The following is a 23329-nucleotide window of genomic DNA, read 5'->3' as shown; positions in this document are numbered from 1 at the left end:
GTGTTCCATATTCCATCTCTCTGGATTCCACCAACACCTGGGCTGCCTCCTTTTTCTCTCTCCCCCACTGATTAAAGTTTCCAAACCATCTTCAGAGTCAGCCATAATTTCTTTTACAATAATCTCTTTCTTAAAAGCCTGGTCCTTCTGTTTCGATAGCATCACTTGGGAGAGCAGTCATAGATTTGTAACTCAGTTTCGTAAACTGCTTGGAAGCCTCTCTCTTGGTCAGAAGCAGTATAAAAATTAATAATGCTGAGCTGAAAGCAAGAAGTTGGTTTTAGAGTTGGGGCTATTTATTATTTATTATTTATTTGGGGCATTTGTACCCCATTCCTCAGCCAAAAAGCCTCCCAGTGTGGCTTACATACAATCAGTGCCCACAGGCTTACAATTGGAGGATGGATGGAGGATGGATGGATGGCGGCTAACAGATTGGGGTTGAATCCTGACAAGACAGAAGTACTGTTTCTGGGGGACAGGGGGTGGGCGGGTGTGAGCGATTCCCTGGTCCTGAATAGGGTAACTGTGCCCCTGAAGGACCAGGTGCGCAGCCTGGGAGTCATTTTGGAATCACAGCTGTCCATGGAGGCACAGGTTAATTCTGTGTCCAGGGCACCTGTCTACCAGCTCCACCTGGTACGCAGGCTAAGACCCTACTTGCCCGCGGACTGTCTTGCCAGAGTGGTGCATGCTCTAGTTATCTCTCGCTTGGACTACTGCAACGCTCTCTACGTGGGGCTACCTTTGAAGGTGACCCGAAAACTGCAATTAATCCAGAATGCGGCGGCTAGACTGGTGACTGGGAGTGGCTGCCGGGACCACATAACACCGGTTCTGAGAGATCTGCATTGGCTCCCAGTACGTTTCCGAGCACAATTCAAAGTGTTTGTGCTGACCTTTAAAGCCCTAAATGGCCTTGGTCCTGTATACCTGAAGGAGCGTCTCCACCCCCATCGTTCAGCCTGGACACTGAGATCCAACGCCGAGGGCCTTCTGGCGGTTCCCTCATTGCGAGAAGTAAGGTTACAGGGAACCAGACAGAGGGCCTTTTCGGTAGTGGCACCTGCCCTGTGGAACGCCCTCCCAGCAGATGTCAAGGCAATAAACAACTATTTTACTTTTAAAAGACAACTGAAGGCAGCCCTCTTTAGGAAAGTTTTTAATGTCTGATGCTGTACTGTTTTTAATATTCAGTTGGAAGCCGCCCAGAGTGGCTGGGGAAACCCAGCCAGATGGGCGGGGTATAAATAATAAATTATTATTATTATTATTATTATTATTATTATTATTATTATTATTTATTATCTGGAAACAAAACCATAACACAAAAGGGAAAAGGAATAGGGAGAGCAGAGGAAAAAATCAAACTCAGGCACCAATTCTTAAACAATTGTTTACCTTAGTTGGACTACTTTAAAGTGGAATGAATCGTGAACATTTGCGCAGATTGTTGACATTTCCTTTCTTCTTCTCAGTTCTCCTTCAACATCAGCTCAGAAAACCAAGAAGGCCTCTACAGTCTGTATTTTCACAAATGTGTCCCGAAGAATGAGCAGCTCCTCTTCACTCTTGATGTGAGTTGGACTTTAGTTTGCTTTTTTTGCTTTGAACCCAGACACCTCACCCATCCAGCTCCCTCCTGGTGTTCTGGACTGCTTTGGGAGAGTGTGAGAAGGACATCCAAAATATTTATTGGCTAGGAATGCCCCATGGTATCTCAGGTGCACCATCTAAATTGGCAGCAGTTGGTGTACATTGGAACTGGTGGGGTGGAAGGCAGGGAGCTACAGCCAGTGACGTGCCCAGCCAGAGTTGGTGGTTGGTGGAGCCAGAACCATACCAGGCGGAGCCAACTGATTCTGGTTTTATTCTCCTCCTCCTCCCCCCTCCTGAGTTCTACAAGGGGCAAAACAGACTAAGGAGGAGGAGAAAACTGACAACTAGGGTCACCCTCTGGACTGGTTCTAATCAAAAAGTCAGGCAGGTGGGGGCTGGCTGGGAGCAGACAGTGTTTGGTGGGGCAGTAGACAGTTCACCCAAATGGAGCAACCTCTGCTGATCTGAATTCTCCATGCTGATACCTCCTTTTCAATTTTCCTAATTTCCTGGCTTGAACCTCTTTTTAAAACTGCTTTAATTGCTACACGGTTTTTTCCTTTTACATTTGTCTTGTTTTATTGCATGTTTTAATTGTTGGTGCTTATTTTGATTTTATTTTTTGAATAACTTTTTATTGGGTTTTATAAACAGGAATCGTAGGAAAAAATAAATGATAGAAATAAACAGACCAAATCTTCTCATGTCATTTGTACATGACAAACATAGCATAGTAAATTCGCAGTAATATCTACAACACATGGTTCATCACTAGTGGTCAACATCTAGGTTATTGATTCTTGAATTGGCTTAAAGAAAAATGATGGGAAAACAGGATTGAACAGAGATAACAATTAACATTGTATAGCGTGAATGTTTATTTTCTTTTTATTTTTAAATGATATTTATTAGAGTTTCCATACTAAAAATTAAAAGTAGAAAAGAAAAATACACAGTTCAGAAATACACAATACATAATCCAAAAAGAAAAAAAAAAGAAACAAAAAGCAAAAGACAAAAAAGAAAACATTTAAAAGCAATACCACCTTTTCATCTCCATTTTTTAAATTTACTTATTTTCTGGACCTCCTCATACCTCCCTCTTTTGTATTCCAGTTCAATTTGTATGTCCAGCAATTTCTTTCCCTCTTTTTTAATCCCAATCCTTAATCTTAATATAATATAACATTAAATTTTTACCTCTTAAAAGCCAAATTTCCATTTCCTTTATCTTTTTAATCCTAATCCTTAATCTTGATCTATATATAACTTTAAAACCTGTATAGCTAGAAGCCACTTATTTTCAATCCAACATCACTCTAACATTCTTTAATTTTGCAATGTTTCTGCAAATAATCTTTGAATTTCTTCCAATCTTCCTCCACCGACTCTTCTCCCTGGTCACGGATTCTACCAGTCATTTCCGCCAGTTCCATATAGTCCATCAGTTTCATCTGCCATTCCTCCAGTGTGGCGTGAATGTTTATTTTTATCAAATGTGCCAGTTTTTTAAATAATGAGTTTTATGCTTGCAAGTGGCTTAGATGCAGCTTTGGCAGTTGAGTGGTTTATACACATTCAGTAAATGACGATGCTAATAGTGCAATGCTTTGTCTGCTTGCAGATTGAAATTATGGAGAAGAATCCAAGCAGCTACCTCTCAGCAGGAGAGATCCCTCTCCCTAAGCTCTACATCTCCATGGCCCTCTTCTTCTTCATCTTTGGAGCCGTGTGGATCCACACTCTTCGGAAACGCAGGTAAAGTTCCTCAGCAAAGCAGCCACTCATTCATAGAGAGCCAAATTTCTGCAATCAAATAGATAAATGCAAACATAAAAGCCATCAGTTTAAAAGAGTATACAGTGGTACCCCGGGTTACATATGCTTCAGGTTACAGACACTTCAGGTTACAGACTCCGCTAACCCAGAAATAGTACCTCGGGTTAAGAACTTTGCTTCAGGATGAGAACAGAAATCGTGCTCCAGCAGTGCGGCAGCAGCAGGAGGCCCCATTAGCTAAAGTGGTGCTTCAGGTTAAGAACAGTTTCAGGTTAATAAGAGACCTCCAGAACAAATTGAGTACCGTATTTTTCGTCCCATAGGACGCTCCGTCCCATAGGACGCACCTAGTTTTTTGGGGGGGAAATAAAGGAAAAAAATGTTTTCCTTTATTTCTCCCCCAAAACCAGGTCGGGGAACAGCGGGATGGCGGCGCTGCGCCTCCCCGCTGTCCCCCGAGCTTGTGGGGCTGGCCGATGTCTGCCCGGCGGGAGGGGCGCTCTGTGTCAGGGCGCGCCGGGCGGCAGGCTGCTATCCGCAGCGTGGGGAGCCCTGCGGAAACTCCCGCAGGGCTGCCTAGGCTGCAGATGTGTTCCCGAAGTGCCGGACGCTCTGCTTTCAGTGCGCCCGGCGCTCCGGGAAACAGGTTGCTATCCGCAGCCTAGACAGCCCTGCGGGAACTCCCGCAGGGCTGCCTAGGCTGCAGATGTCTTCCTGAAGCCTGGAGAGCGAGAGGGGTCGGTGCGCACCGACCCCTCTCGCTCTCCAAGCTTCAGCGAAAGCCTGCATTCGCCCCATAGGACGCACCCAGATTTCCCCTTCATTTTTGGAGGGGAAAAAGTGCGTCCTATGGGGCGAAAAATACGGTACTTAACCCGAGGTACCACTGCATATACTCTTGACTCCACAAGGCATAGTTTTCAAGAGTTGGTGCTCAGATGTGAGATCTGTTTCATACATCTTAGATATATGTCAATCAAGTCAACGTATCCCTCTGAAATCCAGGGTCGGGGTTGATGTGTGCAAGACTTGGCCACCAGTCCCCTGTAAAGGCCTCCTGTTCTGTCTCGCCCCCAGCAAGCCTGCATTGCTGTGTAAGAGGCTAAGGCTATCACTGTGCACTAACCCTGATAGCTATGCTCTGCCTCCATGGTTGGAGGCAGTAATGCTTCAGAATAGCAATTGCTGGAATTCACAGATGTGCAGGATGCTGTTGTGCTCAGGCCCTGCTTGCAGGTTTTGCATGGGCTCCTGGGTGGCCGCTGTGAGAACAGGATGCTGGACTAGATGGGCTGCTAGCGTGTTCCAGCAGGGCTGTTTTGCACTCTTTTATTTATTATTATTATTTATTAAATTAAATTATTAAATTTTTATGCCACCCTATGCCCTCAGGTCTCAGGGCTTCTCAGCAAGCATCAGTTTCCACATGCCCACCTCCCCAAAGAGATCCTTCCTCACTCTTCCAGAAATTGGCTGTTTCCATGTGGGTAGCCGTACCAAGATAGGTTTTCAAACTGTCGTAAATAAGTGCCTTACTTTGGTCCTGAAAGAGAGAGAGAATCAAAACTGTCTTGCGTACATTATTATTTCCTGCTGCGCATACCTGTGACTATAAATATTCATTGCCAGAAAAGGGTAACAGTATTTTAATAAAAAGCAGTAGATGTCAGTGGGCTCTGTTGCTACAGTATTTTGATTCAAACTCGCCTTTTTTATTATAGATATTATTATTATTATTATTATTATTTGCTGTCAGGAGAGTGTCAGCAGGACTATTCTCTTCTGACTTTCCCTCTTGTCTTTGTTTCAGGGCTGATGTGTTCAAGATCCACTGGCTGATGGCTGCTCTTCCTTTCACCAAGTCCCTCTCATTAGTCTTCCATGCAGTAAGTAACCACTGTTTTTTTAGTTGCAACTAACAAAGAAAAAAAAACTGTCTTAAATGAAACTGATGATTATGAGCTGTGCGTTCAAATGTAGAAAAGGCAGTGAGATCTTCAAATCATTGGGTGGTATATTTATTTATTTAACAAGGTTCATATACTGCTTGATTATTGGCTGGCTGCACACTTTTGACATCACTCCTGCCCTTTCCCCCTCCAGATTGATTACCACTACATCTCCTCTCAAGGTTTTCCCATCGAAGGCTGGGCTGTTGTCTACTACATCACTCACCTGTAAGTATGTGGCTCATGATGCTGTCCGCCATGTGGTTTGCCACCTCCACAGAGGCTTGCCAGGGGAGTGTGTGGGTCCTCTCCTCCTTAGATGATTGGTCATGGGGAGCACCGAGTTGGTCCTGCTTGATGTCTGTACCCATTGTTGTAGGTGCAAGAATAGTTATTTTGTCACCTCCATCTGTATTGGCTGTATTGGAAACATTTGGCCCTCCAGATGTTCCTGAACTGTATCTCTCAACAGCCCCTGCAACAGTGTTGGCCAGGGATGATGGGAATTGTAGTCCAAAAATGTATGGAGGGCCAAAGCCACCTGCTCTATATACACTCATAATATTGTTTCTGATTACCTTATTATGTTTTATATTCTGGGGTTGCTGCCAATGCTAGTGTAACTCAGAGTAGACCCATTAGAATTAAGGGGCCGAAGTTGGTCACATTCAATAATTTCAGTGCACCTACTCTGAGTAAGACCAGCACTGGACACAACCCCATTTCTGTAACCCTTAAGCAGATGTGGTTGGTGTTCTCCTGTGCTTCTGATATGTGCCTTTGTGTTCATTTTGCTAGTTAATTGATTAATTTTCCTAAATTGCTTTCTCCTGTTGAGATGGCTTGGAGTGTAAGCACAGAAATTAAATAACATGTTTTTGAAATCCCTAGTGACATTTACATAAAGATTGATCAGTTTCTCTGTAGAGCACTATCAACATCACATGGGCATGGTTTTTTCTTCTTGGTTTTCATGCATGTAGCTTCTGAAACAGTTGTTCAAGGAAGCATTTACTCCCCCTGCTGATGCCAATTTAACTTAATTTATTTTTTCACCAGGTTGAAGGGGGCACTGCTCTTCATCACCATTGCTCTCATTGGCACAGGCTGGGCATTCATTAAGCACATCCTTTCTGACAAGGACAAGAAGATCTTCATGATTGTCATTCCACTCCAGGTGAGGTCTTGACCACCTCTGCAGGGGTGTGCTGTGTTGCACTTATGAACTAAGAACTTCTGAGTTCTTTGAACACCCTTTATGAGCTTATGAAGTCATCATTGATCCCCAACCCAGATTCTTAGGAATGTTACATGAAACAAAGGCAAGAATAATAAAATCTTAGAGTTGGATGGGACCCCAACGGTTGCCTAGTCCGACCCCCTGCAGTGCAGAAGTCTCAAATACATCATACATGACAGGTGGCCATCCAACCTCTGCTTAAAAACCTCCAAGGAAGGGAAGCCCACCACCTCCAGAGGGAGCCTGCCCCACTGTGTACCAGCTCTTTCTGTCAGAAAGTTCTTCCTGATGTTTAGTCAGAATCTCCTTACTTGTAAGTCGAATTCATTGGTACGGGTCCTACCCTCCAGAGCAGGAGAAAACAAGCTTGCTCCATCTTCCATGTGACCACCCTTTTGATATTTGAAGATGGCCATCATATCTCCTTTCAGTCTCCTCTTTTCCAGGCTAAACACACCCAAGTCCTTCAGCTGTTCTTTATAAGGCTTGGGTTTCCAGATGCTCAGGTGACTGATGTCTTGCTTACTGTCCTTCTAACCAGGTCCTGGCCAACGTAGCCTACATCATCATTGAGTCAACAGAAGAAGGCACAACGGAGTATGGTCTCTGGAAAGAGATCCTTTTCCTGGTCGACTTGCTCTGCTGCGGGGCCATCCTCTTCCCAGTTGTATGGTGAGTACCAGCGAGGGCAACTATTTGTGAGTGTGATGTGAAGTTCGTCTCTTTCTCCCTCTACCTTCCCTGTCCCTTTTTGCTTTTGTGCCATGGCCTTTAGATTGTAAGCCTGCAGGCAGGGACTGTCTTGTATGAATTGATGCCATGTTAAGCCTCTCTGGGAATCTTTGGGGCTCAAGAAGAGCAGGGTACAAATGCTTTAAATAAGTAATACTTACTCCACCCACCATCTTGTTTTTACTCTGCCTTGATAACTGTCTCTAATTCCTTTGATACCAAATGGATTAAGCCTAATACGTTAAAAGATTCTTTGTGTGTGTTTTGTTTCAAAACTGCCTTTGTCTGTCTTGCATGCCTGGCTGGTCCAGGGAATGTAGCAGCAAGTTTTCCTAGCCAGCAGAGGATGCTCCTCACTTGCATAAAGCCCATTGCAGTCTGTGTGCCTCCTTCTGGTGGGTTGGTGGTGCCATTTTTGTCTTTTCTGAGCATCTATTGACTTGAACTCATAAGATGGTGTCTCCTTACCAATTCACCTTAATTCTCTCTTCTAGGTCAATAAGACATTTGCAGGAGGCTTCTGCAACAGATGGGAAGGGTAAGCTGTTCATTACCATTGAGCTCCTACTCCCCATAAAACTATTGTGGGGAGCGAAGCTACACAAGTCCGGTCCCTTCCTGCCCCCACCTCATGCTGGCATTTTGTTGATCCTTTTTAAGGGCATTCAGATTTTCTCACTGTGGAGTGAGACTTCAAACCTATTAATTGTATCCAGCAAAATCAGTAGTTCCCAGCTTTTCAAAATCTGATAGTCATTTACACCTTCAACACCCTCTTGCTGCTCCCTTGCCTCTTAGGTAATCCCACTGCCCAGGTGGCAGTGCAGCCCACTTTGAGAACCACCGAACTAGAGAGAAAGGGGACATGCCTCTCAAGACAGTGTTTGCCATCTTTAGCTTCTATCGTTACTTCTGTTATCTGTTTTATTTTTTAAGATTTATTAGGAAGCCTGTGTTAACTGATGCAACATTCAGACATATGAAGCTGCCTATGTCAAGACAGCCCCTTGGTCTCTTTAGCTCAGGATTACCTCTTCTGACCAGCAGCTGCTTTCTCAGGCTGAGAGAGCCCTTCCCATTCCTGATACTAGAGCCATTATTATTATTCTCATCATTATTTTATTTATTAAACGGAGATACCAGGAACTCAGCGTGGGACCTGAAGACTCAGATGAAGCCTTCCTAGAGCAGATTACCAAACATTCAAAAAGGAGAGCTATAGTAGTTATGGAAGACTTCAACTTCCCTGATAACCTATTGGAACTCACTCTGCCAAGAACATAAGGTCCAACTAATTCCTCCATTGCCTTGCTGACAATTTAATTTCCCAGAAGGTGGAAGAAGTATCAACGGGATCATCTATCTTGGACCTGGACCTCATCAGCAGGGAGAAATTAATTGACAAAGTGGAAGTACTGGGAAACTTGGGAGGAAGTGATCATGACCTCCTGGGTTTCATGATTACAGAGGCAAGGGAAAACTCTGTGTAATTGGACATGCCCTCTGGACATTAAGAAGGCTGATTTCAGAAGCTTAAGGAGCTAGCTACTGAATGAGATCCCATGGTCAGAAATACTCAAAGAGAAGGGAGTCCAAGATGGATGGGAGTTTCTTAAAGGTGAAATAATGAAGGCACAAATGCAGACAATTCCAACAAGAAAAAAAAGTGGGAGGCATCTAAAGAAACCAGTGTGGCTGCATAAGGAGCTTCCAGATGAGCTGAGATTTAAGAAGGGCATGTGCAAGAAATGGAAGAACAGGGAATTCATGGAGGAGGAGTATACAGGAGTAGCCAGTAGTTGCAGGGAAAAGGTCAGATGGGCCAAAGCTCAGAATGAGCTCAGGCTTGCAAGAGAGCTTAAGAATAATAAAAAGGTGTATTTGGCTATGTTTAAAGCAAGAAGAATAAGCAAATAGTAGGTCCTCTGCGTGGTGAAGATGGAGAAATGCAATTGGGTGACAGGCAGAACTGCTCCGTGCCTGCATTGCTTCTGTCTTCACCCAAAAGCAATAGTGTCCAACCTTATGATAACAGAAAAAGGAATGTAAAGATGGAGCTGCAGCCCAAGGTAGGAAAAGAGGTGTTAAGGGAACACTTGGCTCAAATGTGCAAGGCCTATACCCAAGGGTACTAAAGGAACTTGCAGGTGTACTCTCAGAGCCTCTGTCTATAATATTTCAAAATTCTTGGAAACCAGGTGAAGACCTAGAGGACTAGAGGTGAGCAAATGTCCCAAACTTCAAAAAAAGGGAAGGAGACCCATGTAGCTACCTACCAGTGAGCTTGACATTGATACCAGGAAATGTCATAGAACATATAATTCAACAGTCAGTCTGTGAGCACTTAGAAAAAGATGTTGTGATTACTAAGACCCAGCATGGGTTTCTCAAAAATAAGCCATGCCGGATGAATCATATTTATTTTGTTATAGAGTTACAAGCTTGGTGGATCAGGGGTATGCTGTGGGTGTAGTGTATCTTGATTTCAGTAAGGCTTTTGACAAAGTGCCCCATGATATTCTTGTTGACAAGCTGGTAAACTGTGGGCTGGGTGAGGTAACTGTTAGGTGGATTTGTAGCTGGTTGACTGACTGAATCCAGAGAGCGTTCACTAAGGATTCCTCATTGTCCTGGACAAAAGTGTCTTGGATGAAGGAATTGAGGGGATGCTCATCCAATTTGCAGATGACACCAAGCTGGGAGAGGTAGCTAATGCCGCAGAAGATAGCATTGGGATTCAAGATGACCTTAACAGATTGGAGAACTGAGCCCAGACTAACAAAACGAATTTCAATAGGGACAAATGAAAGGTTTTGCACTTTGGCAAGAAGAACCAGCTGCACCAAATATAAGATGGGGAACACCTGGCTTACTAGTAGTACATTTGAAAAGGATCTATTGTCCAGATCAAAGGAAGTAATAGTACCGTTCTATTCTGCCTTCATCGGACCACACCTCGAGTACTATGTACAGTTCTGGGCACCATAATTTAAGAAAGCTATTGACAAGCTGGAACGTGTGCAGAGAAGGCAAACAAAGATGATCAAGGGTGCGGAAACCAACCCTTATGAGGAATGATTAAGGGAGTTGGGTATGTTTAACATGGATAAGAGGTGACTAAGAAGAGATATGGTAGCCATCTCAAATATCCAAAGGGCTGTCACATGGAAGATGGAGCAAGTTTGTTTTCTGCTGCTCTGGAGGTTAGAACCAAACCAATGGCTTCCAAGGTACAGGAAAGAAGATTTTTAAAACATTAGGATGAAATTTCTGGCGGTAACAGCTGTTGGAAATGGGAATGGCTCCCTCAGAAGATGGTAGACCCTCATTCCTTGGAGGTTTTTAAGCAGAGGTTGGGTGGTCATCTGTCTTGGGTGCTTTAGTTGAGATTCTTGCATTGCAGGGGTTTGGACTAGATGACCCTTGACATCCTTTCCAGCTCTAGGATTCTATAAATCTGTGATCTGTGACCTTCGTGCAAACACACTGCTATCACTTTTACTCTGCGTTTCTCCCCCAACTCTCCACTTAAAAAAATATATATATGCATATTTAATGTCTTGTGAGCCCATGCTAGAGCCCGTTATACTAGACTGCTTGATGCATTTTATTTAAGAAGTAAAATCCCTGTGCAGATATTTAGGAAAGGCTCTGCACAAAATTGATCACATAAACTTATATGTTCTTGGTTCAAGGGTGGATAGGTCTGCCGGTGAAATATTTGGCCAGTCAAATGTGCACCCACGGTCGATGCTGGCGAAAGAGGGAGAGAGAGATGGGCGTCTGCATCCAGAGTTGTCTGGTGGTTGATTTACGGTGTACCTTTCCTGCATTGAAGCTGGCAGCCTGGAGGGCTTTTGCTTTAAATTATTAAAAAATATTTATAGCCTGCCATTTTGTGCAAGTGCATCTCCCAAGGCGGCTTGCCAGGAGCCCAGCAGATAATGAAATAATAAAAGATGTAGTAAATGAATGTGGCGATAAGGTGGGGGGAGAGAGAGTGCAAATGGTACCAGCAGCAGCAAGCAAGAATTCCTAATGCAGCAGTTTGGAGGGCCTCAGTTATCCTTTGGAATCAAATCACGCTAGTAGGCTGGTGGAAGGAAGGCCACAAAGAGGAGCAGTCTAGGCTTCCCTTGGGGTGATTTCATAGGGAAAAGGTGCCCGCCTCAGGTATTCTGCTTCTCCCTTTTCATATTTCAGTGAAGGAAACGGAGGTCAAACTTAATAAATAAACATGAAGGTAAGTTGGTTGATTCTATTCCTACATCCATAGCTCGGTGGCATCTCCAGGCAGGGCCAGGGAAAGACCCCCTGCCTGAAAGCAGCTGCCAGTCAGTGAGCACACTACTGAGCTAGATGGGCTCCAATGTTCTGATTCTGTTTATGCAGCTTTCTATGTTCCTATTTATTCAGAACTGATGAGGACTAGAATCTTGCTTTGTTTTTAGCTGAAGGGCTGTTGTTCAGCAGAGCGCATCTGCCTTGCATTGAGAAGGTCCAAAGGTTCAGTCCCTGGCATCTCTGGGTAGGGCTGGAAGAGCAGCTGCCAGTCAGTGTAGACACCACTGAGCTAGATGAGCCCAGTGGTCTGACTTGGCAGCTTCCTTTGTTCATAACTGGCAGGCATATTCTGGAAAATGCCTGCTCTTGCCAGTTTAAGCTGAGGCTGCCCATCTTCAGTGACATCCGGACATTCTCCCTTCCTGTTGACTTCTTTCAGCGTTGTAAAAATAGTCTGCTAGGCACTGTGAGAGGTGTTTGCATGTAAGAGAACACCTACTCTGGTTTCTCAAACTCTGTGCTTCCCTTGCTCAGCGCCACTGGGCACATTGCAAGGGCAAGCAATAAAATTAGAGGAAAAGGCTGGGAAAGAGAAATGGAAGGAGCCCAGTAAAAGATGATGCTGGGGCGCAGGAGGGGAAAGTGTCTGTCAAGGTGACTTATTTGAATTGAAGGAAGCTCTCTGTGTGGCAGGTAAAGGGAGCACATGCCTCTCCTCAAATAGGATATTGCAAGAGTTGGAAAGGGTTCAGAAAAGGGCAACCAAAATAGTGGGTATGGGGTGACTTAACTGTAGGGAAAGCTTCCAGCATTTGGGACGTTACTTTAGATAAAAGGCAAGTACGAAACAACACGATAAAAGCTTATAAAATGATGTGCAGCATGGAGAAAGTGCTAGAACTTGTGGACACCTTATGAATCTGAATGTTGGAAGGTTCAGGACAGATGAAAGAAGGGGCTTATTCACACAGAACCATAGTTAAACTGTGGAACTCCCTCCCTCAGTAGGCAGGGATGGCCACCAACATGGCTGGCCTTAGACGGGGATTTAACAGAGGGCTTTCAATGGCTACCAGCCACATGCTATGCTTTGCCTCAAATTTGGAGGCTACAATGCTTCTGAAAATCAGCCGCTGGGAAACGCAGGAGGAGGGGAGCTTGCTCTTGTGGTTGAATCCTATATGTGAGTTTCCCACAAGCATCTGTGAGACCAGAATGCTGGACTAGATTGGCCATCGGCCTTTTCCAGCAGGCTTTTCTTATATTCTTAAAACTCTTTTCTCCAGCCACGCTTGTCTGCGTGGTCTTCAATGCTCCAATAATCCCAAAGAGAGGGCACAGTGGGAGGAGCTAATTTCTTGTGTCATTTAGAAAAGCATCTGTTCCTGCTTCCCTGGAGACAATCAGCACTTGCCATAGGTGAGCATGCAAGTGGGTCTTGGACAAGCCCACTAGGACCTGTTTAATCAGGACAATGCAAGCCGCCTGTCTGCAGGAGGTATTCAGATGCATACTTCTTGCAACACTGAAATTAGAACAAGTAGGAGCTACTTCTGCAGGGGAACATAAGTCATTAAAAAACCCCAACCTTTGAAATGGCAAGCAAGTTCTTTAGCTATCATCTCCTCACCTTGCGCTTTTTTAAGCATACCAAATGAATCACAATCCATTATGTTCCCAAAATAAGAGGCTAAAGGCAATTGGGCTGGTAGCTTTGAGTCATAAATGGACTCTGTGATTTTCTCTCACCCACCCCTCTGGCCTGCTGCTGTCTCTTTTCCTTTATGCTTAAAAGTTTGGAAGAAGAGGGTGCGTAGAGAGAGAAAACCCATCCCCCTTCAGTCAGTTCACCACTAATTGGGAGGCTAGGTGGGAATGGAAAAAAGAAACGACAGAAAAATGCAGAATAACCGCACGGTATACCGTTCCACTCTTCTCCCCATGACCCTCTATATTTAATCCAGCGCTCTCTCTCTTGCTTTAGAATAAATGTTTTTCTCCTAACATTTTAACTGAATAGCTAAAAACAATGAATAAAAACATAGTTTCTCACTCCAGAATTTTTCTTCAGTGCCAGCACTGCAAATCAAAGCACCTGATTACAACAATTTTTTACTTACTACCTATGCTTCACCCTAGCATCTCAGGAGTGGGTCACAATTTAAAATATAGCATTAAAAAAATGTTTAAAACAAATGACCATTTATTTATTTATTTGTCAATCCAGCATCTACATCTTGGAACTCCCTGCCTGTTGATTTCAGGCAGGTGCCTTGGAATCAAGCAGTGCATACATTTTATGAAATAAAACTATTTTATTCATTTTGTAAGACTTATACACTGCTGGATTATTTTGGGGAAAAAATGCAAAAACCCCCAAAGCATTTGTTGCTCCACCCACTTTTACTGTTGGCCCCACCCATCGTTGGCGTGTGACCCTCAGAAACTTAGACTGGAAGGGGATGTGACCCTTGGGCTGAAAAAAAAACCCCTCTGTCTCTGATGCAGAGAGGCCTCTTTTTTGTCTCTGAAAGTAATGACAAATGAAAATCTCTCTCTCTTTGCGCAGTGCCGGGCAAGACCCGTGCGGTGTAAATTATCCCCTTTTCACAGTTGTTCTGCAGGAGAGTTCTTGACTGCTTTGTAAGCAAATTGCATGGCGGTTCCTGTTAGGCTGGTGCCCCCTTTGCCCTCGGCAAGGTCAGGGGAACAACAGGAGCCCACACTCCTCATGCCCTCAAGCCAAGTGTGACAGCTGCACCATCTGCCATTGATTGCTGTTCCTGGCTGTGCCGATAAGAAGAGCCATGTCCTGGGTGGGGAAGATCTCTCCCTAGCCTTTCCAGTCAACCAGCGCCGTGGCTCTGGGCTCCCTCGTCATAATGCTCATTGACTAACCTGCGAGGATGTGTCATGGGAACCATGTTGCTCCTTATGATTGAGTGTGGCTCTGTCCCATTATGACCACAGCACGACTTACCGGAATGAACCTTAGCTGCTGCTGGTGTGGGGTCTGTCGTCTTCTTTTGACAGATCGAAGTGAACTCAGACAGCTTTAAGAGAGGATCAGGCAAATTCATGAAGGATAAAGCTGGGTACGGCTGCAAGCTGTGATGGATGTGTGCTACCTCCACTGCCGGAGGCACTTATGTCCTGCTTGTGAGCTCCCCATAATAGGCATCTGCTTGGCCCCTCTGAGAACAGGATGCTGGACTTGATGGGTCTGTGGCCTGATCCAGCAGTGCTCTCACATCCTACATCCAGAGGCCGTTAAGCCTCTGAATACCAGTTTCTGGGAATAAGAACGGGGGAGTGCTGGCATGTTCAGGTTCAGCTTGTGAGCTTCCCTAAGTGCCTGTGGAAAACGCTGAAGCAGAACCTGAGCACAGGAGCCCTCTATCCTCCTGCGGTTTCCAGCAGCTGATATTCAGAAGCGTTACGGCAGAGCATAGCTATCATGGCTAGTAGCTGTTGATAAAATTCTCCATGAATTTGCCCAGTGCTCTTCCAAAGCCTTCCAAGTTGTTGGCCTTCACTGCCTCCTGTGGGAGTGAGTTCCATAGGTCAACTATGCACCGCATGAGGGAACCCTTTCCTTTTATCTGTCCTGGACCTTCTAACATTCACTCTCTTAGGATGTCTGTGACTCCCATTGTTAACGAGAGGAAGGGGGAGAGGGAGAGAGAAAGAGGGGGATGGGACATTTCTTTGTCCAGTGTCTCTATGGCACGCATTGTTTTATAGACTATCAAATCGTCTCTTGCTTGCCTTTTCTCTAAAGTAAAAAGTCTCAAACACTGCAGTGTTTCCTCATAAGAGAGTTGCTCCACCCTTATGACCATTTTGGTTTGTCCCCAGTGAACATAAAATGCAGGACCAGTCAGTGTCCTCATTCGAGGGACTTTGTTCTGCGTGGCAAAGAGAGTCTGTCCTCCTCAAAGCAATGCAGGTTCTCAACCTTCACTCTCTCCTTCAGGTTGCAGCAGAGGCTTCTCTGTTTCCACTCTCCCCCTCCTTAAGTTGATGGCACTGCAGCTAGCCTTGTTTTCCATCACCGCACTCTGTGGACTCCTCTCTCACATGTCCCGCCCCCCAACACCTTGTCCTTGAAACCAGCATGGCTTTGGGTCTCTGGCAAGGCGGAAGCCAGCAAATGCTAACTTGGCAGGTGGAAAGAGAATTTTGGCTTATTTATAGCCGAGGCTTTCAACCTCCCTGCATCTTGGCCTTCTGAATAGGTTCTGGCCTGAGAGATTGCGTGTGTGTGTGTGCGTGCGTGTGCATGTGGTCCAGTGCAGAGGTAGTGAATCTTCTTAAGCCTGATAGCCACCCATGTGCAGAGGAGGGTGACCCAGATGATAAGGGGCCTGGAAATCAAGTCTTATCAGGAGTAGTTGGGTATGTTTATCCTGGAGAAGACTGAATTGCAGGTGTGTTGTATCATTTTTTAAAATGATAAAGTGCAGGGTTTTCCACAGGGTCAATATGAGATTGTGCAGGAGGTGAATAAAGATCTAGAGGTCAAAAGGGCCATGGATAGAAAAGAAGTTTACAAGGTATGGTGTGAAAAAATTAATTAGGGACCATGAGCCTAAGAAGTCAAGGGCCTGGACATGCACAGAGTATTATGGTACCCTATTATTTTCACTTGTTCTACTTCCTTATATTTTGCATTTTCTAATTCCAGTGGTGATTTATGATTGATAAATGACTTGATTGATATTTCTTGACTTCATTTCACTTGCATTCCTCAGAATGTGGGTTGTGGATAGGGGTCAATAAAAACTTTTGTGTGTTCATGAAGAGCTCATGGAACTCAGAGGTTTGTGTTTTGAGTCTCTTGGAGACCTTTGGGTTAAACAACAATAATTGCATAAATGCTACATTTTTCTCCCTTTGCAGACAAGCTTTTGCCATCTTGCCCCTCCCGTCTTCAACCATCCATACTTTCTCCTTTTTCCACAGCTGCTATTAACCTAGCAAAGCTGAAGCTGTTCCGGCACTACTACGTCATGGTAAGGAGTTTGACACGAGCAGCTGTGAGCGGGGAGTCCTCGTTGCTGGTCCCACACTTTGGCACCGTCTGACTAACCCTCCTCCACTGCTTCTGAACTGCTCTTGCTTGCTCATTGGGGCCAGGAGTAAGCAGCTGCATAGCCTCTTTCAATAGACGCCATGTTTTGGAGATCTCACAAGTAACCTCCTGTTGAGATTTTAGGCACTCTTCCCTCTCTGCAGAGGCAGAGAACCTATTAGGATGGCCCACCCATGGATCCAATGGATTTTCAGATGGCCCTAGAGGATTTTCTGGCTGATATGACTGGCCCTCCCATCAAAGCCCCAACTGACCTCTAGAACATCTGAATGTCTCGGGGCATTGACACGATTGCCCCTGAGCACCCTCTCCCACTATGTGGAGCCCACTGGGCTCCCTGGTATATCCCGGAGCATAGGGCGAGGAAACAAGCTAGAAGACGGCTGAAACGCAAGTGTAGGAAAACTAGTTCAATGCAGTTGAACACTGGTAAGGACTATCTAGTGGCAGTTAAGGCAGCAAAGAAGGCATACTCTGCTGCTGCAATTGCATCCTCATTGTACTTTCTGGCAGAGCTTTTCTGGGTGGTGCTGGGGCCTCTTACTGTCTCGCCCGAAGAAGGTTGCAGAACTGGTGGTAGCTCGCTGTAACTTATTAGCAAAGTATTTGTTGATAAAATAGCTTGCATCTACTGGGATATTGACTCTGAAGATGAATCTGAAGGAGTGTCCAGAGCACTGTCTAGTCCTGTTGTGTTGGATGAGTTTCAATTAGTAAGGCTGAAGGATGTGGACAAGATGCTTGAATCAGTCAGGTTGACCACTTGCATTCTTGTCCCTGCTAGATAAAAACTAGCAGGAAGGGGACAGTTGGCTGGGCCAGGCAGGTGTCTCCTTGCTAGAGGGGTTAATCCCTGTCTGCTTGAAGGAGGCAGTGGTAAAACACTCCTCAACAAACCCTCCCTGGATTTGGAAAATCTTGAGTAACTACTGGCCAGCTGCCAATCTCCCCTTCTTGGGTAAGGTTTTTGAGCGAATGGTGGTAGACCAGATCCAGGCAGTCTTGGAGGAAACTGATATTTTAGATCAACTTCAATCAGGGTTTAGGCCCAGTTTTGGCCCAGAAACCGCTTTGGTTGTCCTGTAGAATGACCTCTGTCAGGAGAGAAACAGGGGAAATGTGTCAGTGTTAATTCTCTTCAACCTCTCAGCAGTTTTTGATACCATCGACCATGGGATCCTTGAGGAGCAGCTGTCTGAGTTAGGGATGGGTGGCACCGCTTTTCAGTGGTTCTGGTCCTACTTGGATGGCAATTTCCTGAGTGTGATGCTTGAGGAATGCTGTTTAGCTCCATGGAGCCTTCATTATGGGGCTCCATATCCCTCATGCTGTTTAACATCTACATGAAACCACTGAGTGGAGTCATCTGGAGCTTTGGAATGTGTTATCAGCATTATGATGATGACACATAGCTCTTCTTCTTTACACCAGCAAGTGAGGCAGCGGATGTGCTGGATCATTGTCTTGCCGCAATAATGGGATAGATGAGAGCCACTAAACTGAAGCTCAATCCAGATAAGACTGAGGCGCTATTAGTGGGTAGTTCCCTAGACCAGATGGGTGGGAGGTTGCCTGCTCTTGATGGGGTTACACTCCCTCTGAAGGAGTGGTTACGTAGCTTGGGGGTACTCCAGGATCCATTGCTGTTGCTTGAGGCTCAGGTGCTGTCGGTGGCATAGAGTGCCTTCCATTAGTTTTGGCTGGGGGCCTAGCTGCACTTCTATCTGGACAGGAGTAGCCTAACTTCTGTCGCCTATGTCCTGGTAACCTCTCGGTTAGATTATGGCAACGTGTTGTGTGTATGGCTGCCTCTGAAGACGGTTTGGAAACGTCAGCTAGTGCAGAATTCAGTTGCTAGGTTGCTCACTGGGGCAAGATGGTTTAAGCATATTACACCAATTCTGACACAACTGCACTGGCTGCGAATTAGTTTCCAAGCCCAATTCAAAGTGTTCGTTTTGACCTATAAAGCTTAAATGGCTTAGCATCGCAATACCTCAAGGGCTGCCTCTCCCCATATAAACCGACCATCATCCGAGGCCCTTCTTTCTGTGCCTCCTCCACGAGAGGTCCAGAGGCTAGAAACGTAAGAACGGGCCTTTTCTGCGGTGGCTTCCTCTTTGTGGAAGTCTTTCCCTAGAGAAGCTTGCCTGGTGCCTTCCTTATATACTGTATTTTTCCATGTATAAGACAATGTTTGTTGCTAAATTTGTTTAGTCAGAAATAGGGGTTTGTCTTATACATGGATTATGAATACACAGGGTTGTTGTTTTGTTTTGTTTTTTTAAAAAAACACTACTTGCCTTCCTGTGGCTGCCATGAAGAAGCTGCCGGAACCGCCAATCTTTTCACTTACCACTTCCGCAGTCTCACAAAAAAAAGCTGAACAACTTCGGGTGATCTTAGGGGTTGCTACGCTGGTGCCGGTACTTTGAATATTTAGTAACATATCAAAGTTGTTCTGCTTGATGTTTAAAATAACGATTTCTTAATTTTGAGTTTGAAAGTCTTGAGTCTTATGCATGGGGGTGTCTTATACACAGAAAAATATGGTATCTTTGGGCACCAGGCAAAAATGTTTCTCTTTAACTACCGTATTTTTTGCTCTATAAGACTCACTTTTTCCCTCCTAAAAAGTAAGGGGAAATGTGTGGGCGTCTTATGGAGCGAATGCAGGCTGTGCAGCTATCCCAGAAGCCAGAACAGCAAGAGGGATTGCTGCTTTCACTGCGCAGCGATCCCTCTTGCTGTTCTGGCTTCTGAGATTCAGAATATTTTTTTTCTTGTTTTCCTCCTCCAAAAACTAGGTGTGTCTTGTGGTCTGGTGCGTCTTATAGAGCGAAAAATACGGTAGTCCTTTTGCTGATTAACATTCCATGTCCTTTTAAATCTGTTTGAGGAAGGGGGATTATTGGTTTGTTGTATTTTTGTTTTATTACTTGTTTTCGTTTTATATTTTAATGTTGTGAACTGCCCTGTGGCATTCAGATGAAGGGCAGTATATACAAATTTAATAAATAATAATGCTTATTCTTCACTGACTGGTGGCTTCAGATGTTGTTGGGCCACTGCTCCCATCATCCCTGATCATTGGCTGTGCTGGCTGGGGAGCGATTGGAGTTGGGAGTCCATCCACATTGCAGGGGATTGCATTAGATGACCCTTTGGGTCCCTTCCAGCGCTGCACTTCTATGATTCTGTGAACATCTGCAAGGGACCAAGGGGAACTGCTTTGTAAAGAGCCCCGGTTCCATATTGTCTGTGCTGATAGGCAGCAGATCTCCAGGGTCTCAGGCAGGGAACCTCTCCCACTCCTACCTGGAAATGCCCATGTGGATTGGACCTGGGACCTTCTGTGTGCAAATCATGTGCTGTTAGAATTTCCAGTGCGCAGAGCATGGCTTGTGTCTCTTGCCAGAGGGTAGACTTCAGTTGCTGCAGTCACACACACTGAGATGCTTGTACAGTAAGAAAACAGCAAAGTTGTTTATTATAGGAAGCTTGTCACTTGGTTGGAAATGGTTTCAAGTTCTAAGCTAACTCACTAATCTAGAGAAGACAAAGACAGCCATGCTGCATCCTTTGTTCTCACAGAATAGATCAAAGATTACCTTCTGAGGAAATTGCAAACAGGATGCAGCCTAGGATGTATCAGTCTAACATTAAAGAGACAGGAAGGTTAGCACCATAGGTCAAAGGTACAGGGACAATCTGGGAATCTGGGAGTCTGTTGCTCTGTTTTAACCCTGTGCAAAACCCTCTCAGCAAGCTCAGTGGCACCCAAACTTCCGTTGTGTGTGCTCTGCTACCGAGCTGCCAGTGAAGGACAGGCTACCCTGAGAGACCTGGAGAATGGACTATTAGATTGGTCCTACCCTGGTAAGTGCCTGGATGGGAAGTCTGCTTGGATGCCGCCACGCCTGCCCCTCCACACACCATAAGCCACATTGAGTTTTAGTTATAACTGTTGCCAAATGCCTTGCCTCTTTGGCAGGAGAAGAAGAATATGCTTGTTGGGCAGTCACTGCTTGAGGTAATTATCTTCCCTAGAAGGCACCAGCCCATTGAAACGCAAATGGGATCCATCAAAATTAGTAACAGGTTGATTCGCTGTGACTCAAATGATCAGATGGAAATCAAGTGCTGCCATTCCTCCAATTCCACCTTTGTGAGAGGCATTCCCAACCGACTTACAGATGCATGGAAAGCCCATCCATTGCATACTGAAATCACATGGCTTCCCCCTAAAGAATCCTGAGAGCTGTAGTTTGTTAAGGGAATTCTGAATTTGAGCTATGTGATGGGGAAACTACCATTCCCAGTATTCTTTGCGGGAAAGCCATTTGTTTATTTGTGTATTGCATTTATATCCCACCCTTATTTCCAAGGAGCTCAGGGTAGTAGTATACATGGTTCTCCCCCTCCTCGTTTTATCCCCACAACAGCCCTGTGAAGTAGGTTATAGGCTGGGAAGCAAGTTCATATGCAGTGAGCTTCATGAATCTGAGTGTGGATTTGATTCCTGGTCTCCCAGGTCCTAGCCCAAGACTCTGATCATTGCACCACACTGATTTTCATGCGCTTTAAATGTGTGTTGGGTGTGCTTTCTATGTACGCTGTGGCTCTGCCCCAAATCCCTGGCGAGATTTTGATTTATTGGTGGGGCGTGAGTCTCTCTAGGGCTGTGTCTCCATCGTTCTGACTGCTAACTCTGATCCTCTCCCTCTGCTCACAGATCGTGTGCTACATTTACTTCACGCGGATCATTGCTATTCTCATCAAGATCGCCGTTCCATTCCAGTGGAAGTGGCTGTACCAGGTACCCCACCCCCCACTCCAGCATGCTTCTTTCAATGCTGTAACATAACATAAATCTATCATGGGAACCTATTCTTAAGCTTTGGCACTGGTAGCCAATATTTCAAGCCTGATGCTCCCCCCCCTTCCTGAAATGTTGGTTCCCCCGCCCACTCTTTCCCCAGTTTTTTTTCCTTCCTGCAGGTTATTATACGCTAGGACTGAAAAGTAATTGCTTTATTGATCTGAGAACACACACATTCAAGAAATGCCCTTCAGACATTAATTGAGAACACAGAAAGGGTCAGGGAGAGATTATGGGGAAGCGGGGTGGGAACATAGCAAGAAAAGCAAGCCCTAAATTGGAAAATAAATAAATGAAAACTACCCATAAACCATTAGAGATAATAATAAAAATACTTAAGGGTAACAGCCTCATACCTGGAAAGTCAAAGAAACAAAAAAGAGAATCATTGTAGTTTTGAAATTGGTTTGGTCCATCATCTCGATTAAAAATGGTGTCTAATTTTATCAGGAAATAGATGAAAACCTGCTCGTTGGTCTTGGGAACCATCATGTAAAATTTGCTTACAGTATCTTAAGAGGTGTCCAAATGCATAGCAAACAGGCAGGCAACTTTCCAAAACATATAGTAGATATACAAATCACATTACGATTGGAGCATAAATTTTTAATGGACAGCATCTGATAAAGCTGTGTCAGAGCATCCAATTCACTGCTGACGATGGCAACACTTGCAACATGTACAAAGGCATGATGGAAAGCCTTTGAACCAACAGTCAGGAAAAACTGCACCTTTGAAAACCTTGCCAGGAGAGATCATCACAGACCACAGCAAGCAGATGAAGCGATGGGCAGAGCACTATCTAGAACTGTACTGGTGGGAAAATGTGGCCGCTCACACAGCAATCGACGGCATTCAGACCCTGCCTGTCTTGAAAGAGCTGGATGTCTCTCCCTCCCTTGTCGAGCTGAAGAGACCATCAACTCTCAGGCATGTGGTAAAGCCCCAGGACAGGAAGGATTCCCAACAGAAGTGCTGAAAGCCAGCCTCAATTCCTCCCTCTTGACACCTCCACGGCCTCGTATTCCAATGTTGGGGGCAAGGATCCTGCCACAAATCATACGCAACTCCAGCATTGTGACCCTTTACAAAAACTAAAGTGACCGCTGTGACTGCAACAACTACCGTGGGAGCTCCTTGCTTTGTCCTGTGGGAAAAGCCTTGTAGTTCTCAACAGATTGCAGTCACTCACTGACAGGGTCTGTCCTGGGTCATTATGCAGCTTTAGAGCTCAGAGGTCAGCAGCTGACACGATTTTCTCACTGTGTCAGCTGCAGGAGAAAAGAGCAGAGAGGCCTGTTGTGCATTGCCTTCATAGACCTGATGAAGGCCTTTGACCTCATCAGCCAAAAAGGACTCTTCACACTGTTCCACAAGATAGAATGCCCACCTTAGCTCCACAAGATGATTGTGTCCTCATACAAGAACATGTGTGGCACTGTCCAGTATGATGGCTTATTCTTGGACATCTTACCTATAGCTTTATGGACGTGAGTTTTGGTAAGCTTACGACCGCCAGGAGCAATGCCTTGATGCCCCATTGCCTTCCACAAATGCTGCATCAGGAAGATTTTGGGCATCACATGGCAGGACAGTCTCAAACAAAGATGTGCTCTCCCAAGCCCACATTCCCAGCATACTCACACCCCTTTTTCAGTGACATCTATGCTGGCTTGGTCATGCCCACAGAATGGAAGATGGCAGGATCCCCAAGGACATGTTCTATTCAGGACAGACCCACCGAAACTAACCAGCTTTTCAGACCTGTG

General features: G+C 45.1%; 1 protein-coding gene across 3 annotated transcripts in view; it reads left to right on the top strand.

Annotated features, from left to right (window-relative positions):
- The window catches only part of GPR107 (G protein-coupled receptor 107), a 52986-nt gene that overhangs the window by 21540 nt on the left and 8117 nt on the right, over nucleotides 1–23329 (top strand). For 2 of the 3 annotated variants that reach the window (XR_013981401.1, XM_080989860.1), the window contains exons 8-16: nucleotides 1479–1577; nucleotides 3224–3357; nucleotides 5189–5264; nucleotides 5482–5555; nucleotides 6387–6504; nucleotides 7109–7239; nucleotides 7794–7837; nucleotides 16549–16598; nucleotides 21414–21497. Coding sequence is in view for 1 of the 3 variants with exons in the window: in XM_080989860.1 (XP_080845986.1) it covers nucleotides 1479–1577; nucleotides 3224–3357; nucleotides 5189–5264; nucleotides 5482–5555; nucleotides 6387–6504; nucleotides 7109–7239; nucleotides 7794–7837; nucleotides 16549–16598; nucleotides 21414–21497 (810 nt within the window). In the remaining 2 variants the exon portion in view is untranslated. The remainder of the gene's footprint in view (nucleotides 1–1478; nucleotides 1578–3223; nucleotides 3358–5188; nucleotides 5265–5481; nucleotides 5556–6386; nucleotides 6505–7108; nucleotides 7240–7793; nucleotides 7838–16548; nucleotides 16599–21413; nucleotides 21498–23329) is intronic. The other variant, XR_013981402.1, reaches the window with a different exon arrangement.

The sequence above is a fragment of the Podarcis pityusensis genome, assembly GCF_964106645.2.
Source record: "Podarcis pityusensis genome assembly, chromosome: Z".
In the NCBI taxonomy this organism is placed as follows: domain Eukaryota; kingdom Metazoa; phylum Chordata; class Lepidosauria; order Squamata; family Lacertidae; genus Podarcis; species Podarcis pityusensis.
Note: the sequence above shows the minus strand (reverse complement) of the source record. Positions and strands in the feature narration are given on the sequence as shown.